Source organism: Dasypus novemcinctus, chromosome X, assembly GCF_030445035.2.
Source record: "Dasypus novemcinctus isolate mDasNov1 chromosome X, mDasNov1.1.hap2, whole genome shotgun sequence".
NCBI lineage: Eukaryota > Metazoa > Chordata > Mammalia > Cingulata > Dasypodidae > Dasypus > Dasypus novemcinctus.
The window spans coordinates 181,933,667-181,950,146 of record NC_080704.1 but is presented as its reverse complement, the minus strand read 5'-3'; the positions used below and the strand labels follow the sequence as shown (position 1 = coordinate 181,950,146).

At 37.7% G+C, this 16,480-nt stretch overlaps 1 protein-coding gene across 1 annotated transcript in view; it reads right to left on the bottom strand.

Annotated features, from left to right (window-relative positions):
* Positions 1-13,650, bottom strand: part of LOC101426128 (E3 ubiquitin-protein ligase RNF14-like) — a 30,629-nt gene extending 16,979 nt beyond the window's left edge. Inside the window, exons 1-4 of the mRNA XM_012519852.3 lie at positions 13,511-13,650; positions 9,959-10,489; positions 9,051-9,279; positions 6,567-6,739 (exon numbers count right to left, since the gene is read on the bottom strand). Of these exons, the coding sequence (XP_012375306.3) occupies positions 6,567-6,739; positions 9,051-9,279; positions 9,959-10,417 (861 nt within the window). The 5' untranslated portion in view covers positions 10,418-10,489; positions 13,511-13,650. The remainder of the gene's footprint in view (positions 1-6,566; positions 6,740-9,050; positions 9,280-9,958; positions 10,490-13,510) is intronic.
* Between the last annotated feature and the right edge of the window lie 2,830 nt (positions 13,651-16,480).

Below are 16,480 nucleotides of genomic sequence, written 5' to 3'. Positions count from 1 at the left end.
CTTCATAACAAAGTCAATATTTGATAGGAAATCCACAATTGCAGTCATCACTTTTCAATTCCAGTCTGAAATAGGCAGCCTTACAGATAGTTTTATGATTATCATGTCTAATTAACTCTCATCACTTTTGACAGAATAATAAACAGTAAGGATATTGAGGGACTTCTAATGCAAACGAGATCCCTCTAGTACTAAAAATCAACCTTTGATGACAATGCTACAGGTAGGGGAAGAGTTGCCAAGGCCTTTCTCTAGAGCTCACATTTCTGTTTTCCACCTCCTCAAATGGAATGGATGTATCCACGAAACACTCCCTCCCTCACTTGATTCAGTATATAGCTGGGGTAGATGGCTAATCCTTTCAGGCCACTCAGAGCCTTGTGGGTCCAGCTGACCAATGGCATGACCTGATCAACTTTTCCAACACTTAAAGATTTCCTCACGATGCTGACCAGGAAAATAACCATAACAGGTACACAGCCTAAAACCACCTAAACAGCCAGTGAAGTGTCGTGAGAAATAACTGACTTGAAGCTACAAAAAGACTTGAGTCAAAAGAATTTCATTTGTTTGCTGAGCCTGGTAGGATTAAGTAATCAGTATTTCTATTTGTCCTTCCCCATCCCCTTAGAACATCTGATAACTGTTATAATTATATCAATGTTATAAGTTCCTCCATTACTACAATAATAATTCTATTTTGGTCCATGTTTGTATCCTTCTTTATGTTTATTCATTCCCCAATCTGGAGTATTTAGGAATGGCGATGCCTACTCTGCTTCAGATTGAGAGGGGTCTTAGATCTTCTGGGACAGATGGAAGGAACTGTATTGCTTGCAGTTGTAAATACCCTTTGCTTTTTGAGATGAGGGTTGTCCATCATCATCATTTAGTTAAGTTGTCCTGGGTGAGTCCAATGAACTGGACAGTAGGTATTCATTGCTAAGTAATCAGCATATAAGAAAGTTTTTCAGCTCCTGATAATCCAGGTGCATCAAGGTATAATGGGTCTTTATATAACACTAACAATAAACATAGATGGGACAGCTGTTACAGCCAAGAGGCACCTAAAAGAACATGATGACTAAATGCATGTGGTATCCTGGATAGGATCCTGTGGACATTAGGTGGAAACTAAGGAAATCGGAATCAAGTATGGCTTCTATCTAGTTAGCAATCATAGACCAATATTGGCTCATTAACTGTGAGGAGTGTACCATACTAATGTAAGATGTTAATATAGGTGAAACCAAATGTGGGTTACATAGAACTTCTGGGGTAAAGGAAGTCTGTACTATCATCACAATTAAAAAAAAAAATAAATCTAAAACTATTCTAAATAAAGTTATTTTGAAAAATGGATAGAACATGATGTACCTCAGCTGACAAAGGTAAACCCAAAGAATAGTGCAAAGACAAATTTAAAATGGTACAAACCCTCTATATTGACTTAAAATTTTACTTAGTAATTTATTTACATTTATCAGCTTTAGACCAAAACTGTTTATAGAAAATCAAGAGACATCACCTCTCCAAACTACTGTTTTGAGCAGGATAAATTAGGAGCCTGCAAAGGGACCCTTTGCAATGACCCAAGAGGTTTCTCTCACTATATGGAAAATCTCAGGCTGCTAGTCAAACAGGGCTTCATTAAACTAAACTAGGTACAAAATTCTTTGCACTATCATATACTTCCTTGATAGAGCAACCTTGCAAAACACATTTATTTCACAGGACATTCAGGGGGTTACCTCAACCTTTCATTTTAATTACTCAGAGACTAAATAAAGTATAATGTGACAGCAGGAGTCATCTTAAAACTCCTGCTTAAAAAAATAAGACTTTATAAACCCTACTACTGTTTTTGTCAAAATTGAGCGGTGAAGATTCTGTACCTAAGGAAGAAAGAAAGAGACACTCAGATAAACAAACAAGTCTTTCAGACTAACCACCTGTGTTGGTTTTATTTTCTTTTGCTTTTAATCATAAATGGAAAAACATCTTATTTCTCTCATGTAATTGCTTCCTTCCTCCTATACCGTGAACATAATGTGCAGCATCCCAAAATAAAATAATCTCTAGATAATCTCAACCAACCATTAACTAAAGAGCTTCTAAGCAGGTACTACTGAAAAAAAATCTGAAAAAAATCTGATTTCCTCTTCAACCACAGCAGGCGCTGGTCTCAGGTATATATCGTTTACTTAAATTTTTGAATTCCCATTTATTATCCACTTACTCTTTAAGTAATTTTAGTTATTATATAAAATGTGCAAAATGGAACCCTATGGAAATATTTGCTTTACATAAAAACATGAACCCTAAATCCTAAGCTCAGTCACAAGCCCAGGTATGAGAGAAGGGCTGTTCCATGACATTTTTGTTCTCACTTTAAGAATATCTGTTATATACCAAATAGTTTTCAAATGCCATCAGTAGCCTTGGTGATAAAACAAATAGCAGCAACTCTGCTCTAATTACAAGTTTCTTTTTTATTTTTATTTTTTTAATTAAGCATCCTCATTGACAATCCTGAAACACAATCCCTGCTTATTCAATGGGCCTAACCATACTCCCAAAATGGTTAAAGTGATGCCCCAGTTTTTAAAGAGAAGATAGGAAAAAGAACATGTTCACAAGCTGCAGCTGAATTCCTGTCCTCCCCCTCCCCCCAAATTTTCATTTACTACCAAGCCATTTACCAAAATGTAAGGGAAGTCATTTTTCCAAAAAAGCTAACAAAAACCCAGAAACAGAGATCTAGCCATTATCAAAATTATTCCCCATAATATTACTGTTTGCAAAAAAAGGATAAGGAGCTAAATGTCCATAGGTCATTAAAGAATATCTTAAGAGAAGACAGAGAAAGGGGAGAGAATCCTAAAAGTTAGGGTTGAAACTACAGTGGTATGGATAGTAAAGTTCTCAGCTTGTTCAATTTGGGAATATATTGGGATTTCTTCTATCCCAGCAGAGGAAATAAAAACATGAGCTACTGCTGAATTAGATACTAAAACTGTCCTTACCAACTGAAGGTGAAAAGACAGAACGTGGAACAAAAGGTAGCAGGACAGGTCATGTTGAATCTAGGCTCTATTGTCCAGGAAAGTCAAAAAGGGCTGCAATTCTTCAGAACCAGTATATTTGGCTCAAAACCACTGGACTTTACATCACTAGTAAATATCAGGTGATCCACAGTGTTTGTGGCATTAAAAAATACCTTTGAATTATCTATAAACTTCTATTTTGAAAAGCAGTTCAAAATGACTCTGGGCCATCCAGTTAAGTTATAGATTAAAGCACTCCCTCAAAGGAAAACTAAATCAGCAGAAATTTAGGTTGGAAAGAATATGAGTAACATGGAGGAAATGAGATCAGGTTTGTAAAAGCATATAATTCTCAGTACAATTTTAACAGGGCTTCTACCCAGCCTTGGTATATGGAGTAGTACTCAGGGACTCCAACAGAAATGCCTTAGAGGGGATGATTCTCAGAGAAGAAAGGGTCTGTAAGTTTAAATCTTAACCCCTCTCCTTATCTTAGGAACATAAATATGTAATTTTTAGGTAATCAGACTTTGGAGCATATTATGATATGTAATATTCTCTACTTTTCGTTTTCTAAACCTTTGGCTTATTTTCTCAGTTTATGTTACAATGAAAAATGTACGAATGTGCCTTAATCGGTAGTACCAACTAAAAATATAAACCTGTACTCCCATATCTTTCATATAGAATAGTGATTGAAAGATACCCTAAATAGTCTGCAAGGTTAATCTGTGTACTCAACAAAAGATTGGGGCAAACCATTCCATATCCATAATCTTGAGCAGTAGGAGTTAATTAATCTTCAATCTCATCTTCCTAAATGTCTCCATTAACATGTATCCCATGGAACAGCCTAAAAACATAAAATAAGGTACATGTTTTAAGCACTTAGGAGAAATTGAATATAATTTGCCTTTCTTTTTCTCAAAAATTTCTATACACTTCTGCTTACATTTTTGTATATCTTTTCCTCTCTTTTAATGACTACACTGAAAAAGGCTGAAATATGAGACACTCTGAACAAGCTGCCTTAAAGTTTGTAAGAACAGGGCTTTTAGGATTAAGATAAGTCTTTAGAGCCAAGGATAAACAATAATCATGGGACATGGGTATCACAAAACGCTGATATCCAATGTTCAGAATATGTGGAACGAGCCAAGATAGAGGAAGTCAGGCAATTTAGGAGAAGCTGAACTCTTTCCAAGGCATTAATAACTCTACTACATGTCAAGCACTCCATTTTCTGTATCTTCAAAGTCCTTGCACCCTCCCTTTGTAGAATGTTTTGTAGTCACCTACTTGTCATTTTTTCCCTTACGTTGCCTAAAATTTATGCACTTTCCAACTCTAGTTTCCAATTGTTCCTGGGCAGGTTTGTTTCTTCAACTTCTTTTATAGTCTCATATTACTAATGATTGTAGATGTTCTACAGCTTGTCTATCAACCAGGATCATCAACTGATACTGAATTTGGAGAGCTGTCAGAGAATATGATATTCACACTGTGCCAAGGAATTACTCTACAGGTTACTTATAATGAAAAGGAACACTTACCTTTACAATGGAGCAAATGAGCAAACTTAGCATCACTGAATAGTGGGACGATCTGACGTGAGGGACCTCCTGATGTCATACAGTATGAAATACGCGTCACGCCCCCCCCCCCCCAGAGGTTTTCCTGTCCAAAATGTTATTCTGAATTTAATCAAACCTCAATTTAGACCTAACTTCCAGTTTACAGGAAAGATAATGGAGAAACAAGCTAAAAGACCTCATGGGAAATAAAACTCCAGACAGTACAATGTCATACAGGAGAGCTGGCCTGGACATCTCAAAAAGCCAATCACTCCCCACCCCCTACCATTGCCACCCACACTCCAAAGGTGAGCAAAACTGTTCTATATTAAAAGAAACTAAAGAGCTAGAACCAACTACAAAGACTGAATCTTAATGAGCCCTGGTTTCATAAAATAGCTTTAAAAGACATTTTTAGGAAAAATTGCCAAGTTGTAAATAGGCATTATTTATTATTTATGGCTCCACTATTTATGGAGAAGTCTTCTAATCTGAGGAGATACATGTGGAAGTATTAAGAGTTGAAGTGCCCTCTCTCCAATGTACCGTCACATTCAGCAAAAAATTTAGAGAGAATAAGGAAAAATGTTATCAGTTGTTTATTTAGGTGGAAGGTGTCCTTCCACCTAAATTCATAGTACCATCCTCGCATCTTTTTGTATGTTTGAAAATTTTAAGCACAAAAAGTTGGGAAGAATAAAAAATAAAATAAAAATTTCCAGATAGGATGTTTCCACCGTAAAACTTATTTTCATGAAAATACTATAGAAATTCCTTTATACGGGAAAACACGTAAGAGAATTCTCTAAGTCTGAGTATTTAAGTAAAATGCTGGATTTGTGGTCTGCAAATCAAGTACAACAATTGCTGCTGTGCCTAGGAATTATAGGTATACCTACCGGTTAAAACAAGGGGAAGAAGGATCAGTGAAATGTTTATAAGGTTTCGCTCTAGAGAGAGAACGCAGGCAAATCCAACAGAAATACTGCTTGCAGGCAGTACATGTCATCTTGTTACATCCATCTAATTTCTGTTGGGAAGGATAGAAAGAGAATAACACGAAGGCTATAAAGGCAAAAGAGAAACATACAATCCAAAAAGATTCAGTACAACCTTTTCCTAGTCATTTTCCTTTTCTCCGCTATACATCAATACCTATTTAACAGATGCTCCTATGACTAGAAACTGAGCAAAATCTCTTTTGATGAGCAGTAGATAAAAGCCAAGCATATATTATGAGCAGAATAACTAGTTACAGCTTAATGTTAAAATGTTTGAATTTAACATGTGCAATTAAGACATTTTTACATAAATCTAAGTAAACATTTCGTCTCAAGTCCTTTGCTCTATCATAGGGCTGAGGCCAATCAAAAGAGATCAAATATAATGCCCATGTTCTTAATGGAGTAAGTGGGTAATTACCGTTAAATTCAGTTCAGATATAATGGGCTGGAACAGTCAAATCAAAAGGAAAGATATATTTCAATTTAAAATGTATTAAGATCTGTCTAATTATTTTGGCTCAGATTAGTGGAAAAATGTCTCCATTTCCAAAACTGACTTGCTAGACAGGTGTGCTATATCCCAGCATAAAGAGTTCTGAGGAAATGTCAGACATGATTTTTTTTTTGTTGTTTTTTTAAATCATGTAGATGGATTGAGTTGGTAGTAGTTCTAGTATGGGCCTCTTTATAACGCATTCATTATGAGGTGGATAGAATGTGAGAACAATTGTCACCACACGAAAGCACTGTGAAAAGGGAAGTCTACATTTAAGTTCATAAACAATAGTTAGCAGTGAATTTGCATCTTCTGAGTAAGAAGGTTTAATAAATACCAAAATACGCTTTCTTATTAAATCATAAAATTGACCAATAGGGTTCTTGAGGCAATTGTAACATGCTTACAAGTCTGTTTATCTCTAAGTCCACTCCCAAACATTTACCTCTATGGGAGTCCCACAACACGGGCAGCTCTTTGAGTTCTTTTTAAGCCACTTCTTACTTTTCATCTCTTCCAGTGCCTTCTGAATTATCTTCTTACCATACCTCTGTTCCAAAAATCTTTTATTGGCCTCATCTGCTTTCAAGTATTCTTTTCCTAATTCCATTAACTTCCCTAGAAGGTGAAATGGAAAATTAATTTCTATACAACTTTACAATGCTGAGTAAAAGCCATTAAAAGTGAATCGAATTATCTTTCAAAAATAAAAAAGTGGGGAAAAAGGAGAAAAACACTCAGATCCAAAAAAAAAAAAAAAATGACCATAACCGTTGACTACTGAAGAATGCTATTTCTGGATCTTTAACATAAGGAAATACTCCAAAGAAAAGTCATGTGCATAGAGATGCATATAACAATGGCAAGCAAATTAAATGTCCAAGGGAATATAAATTATGTGTGAAAGAGCTATTTAATGACATAATATTCAGTTATTAAAAGCTTATGGTAATAAAAGTGGCTCAAGAGATTAGGCGCCTCCCTCCCACACGAGAGGCCCATGGTTTGGTTCCCGATGCCTCCTAAAAAAACAAGACGAGCTAACAACAAGCGCAAACAATGAAGCGGAGAGAAATAAATAAATAAATCTTAAAAGAAAAAGTTTACTATTAGGAAGCCTATGGCACAGCTAAAACATTCATAATAGAATAAAAAAAAATTACAGTAGAAACTACATGGGAAGCAGATTTAGCTCAATTGTTAGAGCATCCACCTACCATATAGGAGATCCAGGGTTCAAACCCGGGACCTCCTGACCTGTGTGGTGAGCTGGCCCACATACAGTGGTGACACATGCAAGGAGTGCCGTGCCATGTGGGGGTGTCCCCTGCATAGGGGAGCCCCATGCACAAGGAGATGCCGCATGAAGAAAGCAAGTGCAGGCTGCCCAGGAGTGCCGCAGCACACAGGGAGAGCTGACACAGCAAGATGATGCAACAAAAAGAGACACAGATTTCTGGTGCCACTGACAAGAATACAAGCAGACACAGAAAAACACACAGCAAATGGACACAGAGAGCAGAAAACTGGGGAAGAGGGAAGGGGAGAGAAATAAAGAAAAAATAAATCTTTTTAAAAAAATCGTAACTATGTAAAAAATCACATATGTACGAACAACCAAGAACAGAAGGGAATCCCCAACTAGAAAAGTTGGGACTTTTCTAAAGGTGGTAGAAAAATAGATTTCTTTTTCATCTGATTTTGCTTTATTAATGTTGATATGTTTATGCAACTAGTAGTATACAGTAAAAGAATGACTTCTCTCAAAGACAGTAGCAACTAGCAATATCTTAATAGTTAATACTTTCCATTTTACACTTTGCATTATACACGTATTAGCTGTTTTTCAAACCATCTTTGGTGAAGAACCAGTTTTTCTTCCCCCAATCTATCAGACACTAATACTTTTGAAAAGCACAACAAAAATGAATTAGAAAAATTAAATGAGAAAGATAAAAAATACAGCCCTAAAAAAAGAATTAAAAAACAACAACAACAACAAAATACAACCCTAAGTTTTTTATTATGGGATTTGATTGACATAAAATTAATCTGTCAAATAGCTATGAAAGTTTCTAACCCTGACTCTCAATTTCTACACTTATCTCATCATGGTCTGGAATAACAAATACAACTTTGATTAGCACTGTATTAGTTTACTTCATCCTCACACTATTCCTATGAAATTGCTTTTATTATCATCCCTGCTATAGTAAGAAAGAGACTAAATGCACCAAAGTCCCATTAAATCGATGTCAAGGGCCTGATTGCCCATTCCTTACCTAGATCAGAAATGGCAAATATGTTTCACCTCCTGTGACTACATCAACATGCGCTAACTTTCTGAAGTGCTGTGTTGAGGAAGATTCTGAAGCCTCCCTAGACTCAGTAAGAAAGCATCTGACAGCTTATCAGGCATGTACCATGGAAACAAGAGTGGCAGCTTAGAAGCTGTATATCTGCCATCCAGGATCTATGTTATACCATGTTCATATTTAAAAAATGACCTTGTCATTCCTTCTCCTGGAATGATCCCCCGAATATGAGCATGTCTTGTTTCCTTACTTCCTTCAAATCTTTACCCAGCCCACTTTGAGAATGATGCCTCTCCCAGTTCCCTAACTAAAATCTTCCCCCTGCCACCTGTCTCCCTCAGAGCATTGCATATCCTATCTCTGCTTTCTTTCTTTTTCTCCTTAGCACTTAACACCATGTTGGATCCTTATTAGTTTTGTTTGCTTGGCTCCCCCACTAGAATATAAGTTCCATAAAGGCAGAGATTTTGTCCTTTTGGTCATTGCTATAACCCAGTACCTAGGACAGTAACTGGCACAACAATATCTGTTGAATGCATACTCCCAATTTTAAGACATAAGGCTTTTTTATGGGGGAGAGGGTTAGAGGGGTTGGGGCCATAGTTACAGCTTACCTGAGGTGACATTACACGGAGAGACTCCATGGTAGGTCAATCTGCACAAAGTACAGAAGGCAAAACTGCAGCTGGAGCAGATGCCCATGGTTTCGCCTGGCTCCTGCATCACAGGCAGTTGGCAGCATGGGCGCGGGCAGTACACCACATCGGCCATCAGGTCCAAGGTATACTGGAGGAGAAGGCGGTCATAACGAGCAAATAGCTCTGCTTCCACTAGCTCTTTGACCTGGAGGGTAACATAAAACACCATAGGTTTAGCGATTCCCCATCACTTCTGATCCTGACGAGATCCTTAGGACGTTGTTGCAAACTAGATGGACACACAAATTAAAACCCTCTACCTCACTGCAAAATCAAAGTATGGAAACAGACTATATCTTAATGGAGGTAGTGGTTAACATGGATCTACACATTTGTCAAAACTAAACAAACTATATTCCTTAAATGGGAATAGTTTATTTTAGGTAAAATTGTACCTTAACAAAGTTGATTTTAAAAACCCAACCAAGTAGGCTATCCTTATCTTAAGGTCTGTAAATGACTCAGTTAACCACTTCAAGGGACGTCCCCTACATGTCCCAGCCTCACGCAGACAGGCTAGGGCTTCCCCAAGGTTGATGTGAACCTAGCAGATACACAAAGTAAATTACCAACATTATTTTGCGATTACTTTTTAACATTGATTCCTGTCTAGGACCACCTATTCCAAGACCAAGCCAAGGAAGATTAACATTTGCTTAAACAGTAAAGTACGACCACAGCATCCTCGATAGGTCCTGTAACAACTTGTGGGCTGGCTCCAAGGCCTCAGACTGCGCTGAGCCCTACCAAGGAAACTCCTGAGAAGACTTCCTCCCCTCACGAAACAGAAGTAGGACAAAGTTACCAGCAGAGTAAGCAGTTACCTGACCAGGGGTGGCCACCGAAGGGCACTTTGGTTCTGGGCAGTTGAGGCAATGAACTTGGCCATCTTTGATCTGGATTTCAAAGTAGTCCTTCAGACAGGCTTTGCAGTACACATGCTTGCACTCCAAGAAGTACATGCATGCACTGCCTAGCTTCTCACAGAAACAGATATTGCACAGGAACAATTTGCTGTTAAAACATTTTTTCTGCTGAGCTTGATCAAAGTCCAAGATTTCCTGGATCAGACTCGACAATGACTCCACATCCTGCACAGCTCTTTCATCCACCACTTCCTCTTGGTCTACATCCGATCCAGTGGCACCACCTGCAAAATCTAGCTCTGTGTTGAGAGAGGCTTGAGCTGGCCTCCTTTGCACTTTTCCCTGCGAACCCATCTTGAGCTCAAAAGGAGAGACAATATTCAGGTACGCTAATGTCTCTTCCTTAAGAAACTGCATCCAGGCAAACAGGACCACGGTGCCACGGTGTTCTTCCCACAGACTGTCTAAGTGCTCGCACAGAGCAGATAGCTAGGAGAAAACAAAGGATGCTGGTGAATTTAGGAAGGAAAGATGATGAGGCCAACTCCTGATTTCCCTTGAAACCTCTTTTAACTTGTAAGTTTAGGCCCTTATACTATGTTGACACCTTTTTTCACTGCTGTGGTAAACCTTGCTACAAAACGGTATCAACATTCTTATCAAAGCACTTCTTCATCTATTCAGGAACAGGAGTCAGAACTGAACACAAGAGTCAGTAGCTAGAAGTATCACAAAAACAAGAGAAATGGCCAAGATTCCACAGGAGAAGGTAAAAAAAACAACAACTAGATTTACGTAAGAGCTGATGAAATGGAGGATTTTTCTGTTCTTTGCTTTAATATTGTTACATATTTCATGTAGGAGAGAAAGAGCTCTGCTTCTAAAATGAACTATTTCTATTCCTTTGGCATCCTATCCCTGTAGATGCAATAGAATAATGGTTAAAAAAAGTTAAAAATACCACTCGAGTTTCTAAGTTAATTCCAACTTTCAATCCTATCAAAAAGCCAACTCATCTGAAAGTCACAAACAGCATTCAACTTCAGTCCCTGTTATTCAGATTTACACACTGGTTTTAACTAATCTGGGCCTACATCACTCCTGGTTAATGGAAGAAAGCCTACTGATACTGTGTCTGGGCATAATCAAGTCCTCAACATGGTCTGGCTGCTATAAGGAAATCTTTCCCGAGCTAAACAATCAAAATTTATACTATTTAGATATTTTTTTTCCTCCTTAAATGTGATCCGTTCAATTTGAAAAGCAAATATACGAGGGTTGTCCATTAGAAATGTATTATATTTGTTAAGTAAAGCTTTGGAATTATAAGCAGCTTTTCTTTTTAGGTAAACATCCAAAATAAGACTTCTAGATGGCAAACAAATTTTGTAAATTTAAACAAGTGAGGAAGGACTCCTTTTCTATGTGCTGCTCTATGCAGTAATGTGCACTGAACCCTGCACAGCACTCACTTATTGAAGAATTCAAGACTGACAATTAGTGCTTTTTCACATTTGCATGAATATGCTTATAGGATCAACTTTGCTTTTGAGAAACTCTGCTGAAATCTCCAAAAAATAGCAAATACTGAAAGGGAAGCGCTGAGTCTTGTGTGAACCACCAAGTCCAATGAAAAACCATTTCCCCCATGCTAATTCTTCCCCAGGTTCTACTAAAAAGGTGGCTGGAATGCCTATGAAGAGGGACATAAAGGGAAAGAAGCGAGAGAGAGAGAGAGAGAAAGAAAGACTGTGTGTGTATGTGTATTGGGGGAAAAGGGGGAAAATGGAAAAGACTAGGAGACTAAATACACTTTCCTCCACCCACCTGTCCTAATTCAGGGAATGGCAGGTCCATGTGTCAACTTAACTATCAACATATGAGATTCAGAATGCCAAGGAATCTGGGCCCCCAGTGAAGAAGATTTGAACAAAGAAGGAGTATAACAGACCAATTAAAAATGCCAATTACATGCACAAAAATTTATTTGATAAAGAATCCTACTACAATTATAGCTGTAAAACATAAGATAATAAACAATCCTCCTCCCTCTTCCTCCCCCAAAAAGCCAGTACTAAGTATATGCTATTGGTCTGGAATCTGAAACTGCCACCACATACTCAGTAAATTTGTCCGTGTGTGTGTGTGTACATGTACACATACACATGCATGGGCAAAAAGTATCAAGGGCTCTCTCGAGAAATGTAAAAACATGACTTTAAAATATCTATAGAGTTCAGATAAGTGTCAGTGATCTTAATGTTAAATAATCTTGATATTCTTGGGCAAATAATCCATTCTCCTCTCTTGGATCTATCACCTCTGGCAGATATTAGAATGTAAAGTAATATTATTTATTTTATATGGATTATTCTTTGTTTGTTTTTTAGGTACCAGTGCTGAGAATGGAAGCCCAGACCTTGTATGTGGGAAGCTGGCACTCCACCACTGAGCCACATCGACTCCCTGAGTTTTTTTTTCTTTTGTTTGCTTGCGGTTTTTTTTTGCTTTTAGGTGACACCGGGGAGTGAACCCAGGTCCTCCCACGTGGGAAACAGGCGTTCAACTGCTTGAGCCACATCCACTCCCTGCTAAACTTCTTTAAAGTTCAATTTTGTTTTTAACACATTAGGTCAACTTTTCAAAGGCACTCTAATCTAAAATATGAGACTGCTGGCTGGAGGAATGGAAACTACACCATCAAAAACAGGTGATTCCTTGAGGTCAGCAACTCTGACAGCTTTTGCCTTAACATACATCAGTCTATCAATCTTCATCATGACTTCTGGAAAAATAGCTACTATTGATCCATTATCTCTCCCAGGATACTTTTTATTAGCTTCAAGTCATACTTATGTCTCAATCAAGTCTGAGGTTAATAGCAGGACAGAATATATAACCCAAAGGAAATGAAGGCTCTTAATAGCAGGTCTAAGCCTTAGTAAGATACTACAGGAATCGTACACATTTCTATTTATGTGCATTTGGAACTAGGTGAGGCCAGTCAACAATGATTTATTATTAATATAAAGATCTTTAAGGGTAAAACCACTTATTATATTTACTTAGAAAACTGTTTATTATGATTAATGCATTACCCCATTTCAGTCCTCCTAATTAAAATCAAATCTTTCATTTAAGGAACGTATAAGAAATTGAGGGGAAGAATAACATCAACATCTATGGAAAATGCGGAGGCCCTCATGGTCTTCATTACAATACTGATTAAATGGGAAAATAGCAAAACAAGAAGCAATATATTTGATTAAAAATGATTCCTACTGTAACCCACGATGATTAATAGTTTAAATTACTGATATTCCTTTCTAAAACACCAAAACATTTTCAATTCATTAACATTATGGTACACGAAGGCAAGGGGGAAAAATTATAAAATCAAAACCGTTTGTTCTTCATGCATTGAATTTAAGATCATCAAGACAGTCTTCAACTAAGGATGATTTTTCAGTTACTAAAAATGGATCGGAGAAATTAAGTATCTGGTCAAACCTGAGTTGGTGACAGCCATTTGCCACTAAGAGTGAATGAAGGTGGGGAGGAGGATGGATAATCTGGTGGCAGTTCAAAGTTCAGCACAAGTGGAGGCAGAAAGCAAACGGTGTGTTCAAAGCCACTGTTCTGGAGACTCTCATTTGAGTTGCCTGAACCAAAAACAAAGATTAGAAACGATCAGTTGGTCAACACTGGAGTGTCTTATTACTGTTGAGCAGAGCTCAAGAATGACTTAATGACTGAGTAGAATTTGGAAAAAAAATATTAAAAAAAAAAAGAATGACTTAATGGTTAAATGAGGGGATAAAAATCCTCCCCCAAAGCACTTTCCATTCCCTAACTTTCACTTCATAGCCACCACCATAAAAAAAAAAAATCTCGTAAGCCCTTGAAAAATCAACTAAGCACCATGTGAAATGCATAATGAAGATACACAACTTATACTTTTGAGTACAATTCCTAACAGTAATAAGTAATATGCAATGATTTTTTTTGTTAGTTTCCAGTAGTTAGTTTTCAAGAGAAAAGGACAGTTATTTCTATCAAACAACCACGACCTACTGAGATCAGCATGTGCCCACAGCCGACGAATCACAGCTGGAAAAATCTGTGCCAACACAGAGATCTAAGGTTTGAGGGCATGGTAGAGCATACAACACTTGCACAATCAAAATCTCATTTAAATTATTGCACTTACTTTCTTTACTCAATGCCTTTATAGGAGAAACCTTTTGAGAAAATGTGCATCAAGGTCTTCTGTGAACATTTGTCTCAAAAGGAGTTTTGTTTTTTCTGAAGCAAAAGGTCACAGAGTAACAGCATGTGGCACGTATTCATGACAATTGAAATGATTCCGGAAAGCAAACAGTAATAACAGGCACCATGGTACTTTCAAGTTTTCCAAGTGTTCACATGCATTATTATATTTACTCTTTGATGATCATTATTTAACAGTCAGTGACTCATGGCTGATAAACTGCTAGGTAGAGGAAAAGTAGGATGTATGAAATATGCAGGTTCACACTCCAATTAAATGGTCAAAGAGGAAGACTCGAATTGAAATGGCTTACCCCCATTCCAATTTGCAATCAAAATGGAAACGAGAAGTAACTCAGTAATACGAGCAGCTATTAAACTAATGCATATAAACACAAGATGATAAATAGTTTAGGACACACTAAGAAATTGAAAATGATCTTTATTGAAAAAAGTCTGTTTAGGAGAAGAGTATGGACTAACCGCTCACAAATATCTTGAAATTTTGTGGCAAATGCAAATAGATCCTGGATTCTCCACCTTGGATGGACTCTGCCTTTTTAAATTCATCTCCATCAAAAATGCTTGCCAAGGCCAGCAATTCATCCTCCTGAGCTTCTCGGTCTTCTGACGACATTTAATTTTCTGAGGAGCTACAGAAAACCATTCAAATCAGTTAAGAAGAGGCACTGAGTTAGGAAAACTTGAGAGGCACTTACAAGTTCCTCACAAAAAACTGTAAAGGATTAATCAATATTTCCGCTTTTCTGGCTAAGCTGAAAAGGACTGGCATCTCTAGCATTCCATTAGCTTTGCAATGGCAATAGTCTCTTCAAAAAGGATGTTTGTAGTGCTTCTAATGGCTGGTTTTGACCAGTTAGGTATTGTATGGCTGATGGGGTGGGTGTGGGAGAGCAAGAATTTTAAATGTTTTTGAAAAAGACCAAACCAGAGATTACTTTGGCTTCTCCACAGAACCTAGCAAAGTGCCTTGCTCACAAAAGGAGTGAAAGTATATTTGATAGGGAAACGGACTTGGCCCAGTGGTTAGGGCGTCCGTCTACCACATGGGAGGTCCGCGGTTCAAACCCCGGGCCTCCTTGACCCGTGTGGAGCTGGCCCATGAGCAGCGCTGATGCGCGCAAGGAGTGCCCTGCCACGCAGGGGTGACCCCGCGTAGGGGAGCCCCACGCGCAAGGAGTGCGCCCGTGAGGAGAGCCGCCCAGCACGAAAGAGAGTGCAGCCTACCCAGGAATGGCGCCGCCCACACTTCCCATGCCACTGACGACAACAGAGGCGGACAAAGAAACAAGAGCAGCAAAAAGACACAGAGAACAGACAACCGGGGGAGGGGGGAGGATTGAAATAAATAAATAAATCTTAAAAAAGAAAAAGTATATTTGATATACTTCTTTTTATTTATTTATTTTTATCTTTTTTTATATACTTCCTAAGAATAAATGAATTTTGGGAAGTAGCTGTGGCTCAAGCAAAGTTCTGAAATAATACTGGGTTTTGTCAAAGCCAAGAAGCCATAGATTTTAAGATTTATCATTATTTTAGGTAACACAAAGAATGAAAATACACTACAATTAAAGTGTCAATCAATACTTTTTATCACAGCAACTGAAAGATGCAACACAATTTAGTGATTTAAATTTGAAAAATTATGCAATGATAAGCTATGAAAATTACTTTAATAAAACAACAAAAATCAATAAATTATTCTGTCAATTAAAACAGTGCCCTATATTTGCTTTTTCAAATATGCTGCTTCTCAACAAAAATATTTTTAAAATGTGAAATGTTCAACATTTAAAAGTTAGGACAGGGAGTGGATGTGGCTCTGACAATTGGGCACCCGCCTCCCACATGTGAGGTCCCGGGTTCAGTTTCCCATGCCTCCTAAAGAAGGAGACAACCAGACGACAATGAGTCGACAGGTGAGAAAGCCATGGCGGGGAAGGGGTTGGACATATTTTTCACCTTCTAAAAGGTGCCAATTCATTTAAACAAAGTCATTTTAAATGATACCGTTTTCAAAAAATAATTTCCCCAAGCCAATAATAATGGTTCTGCTTGAGCTGCATCCCTTTCTAAGAAGACGCAGAGTGACCTGTTTTACTTGAAGTTAGGACCTGTTAATGACAACCAGAAGAAAAGGATGTCAACACTACAGGCTGTATCTGAGGTCAGGGAGTTTGGAATGCA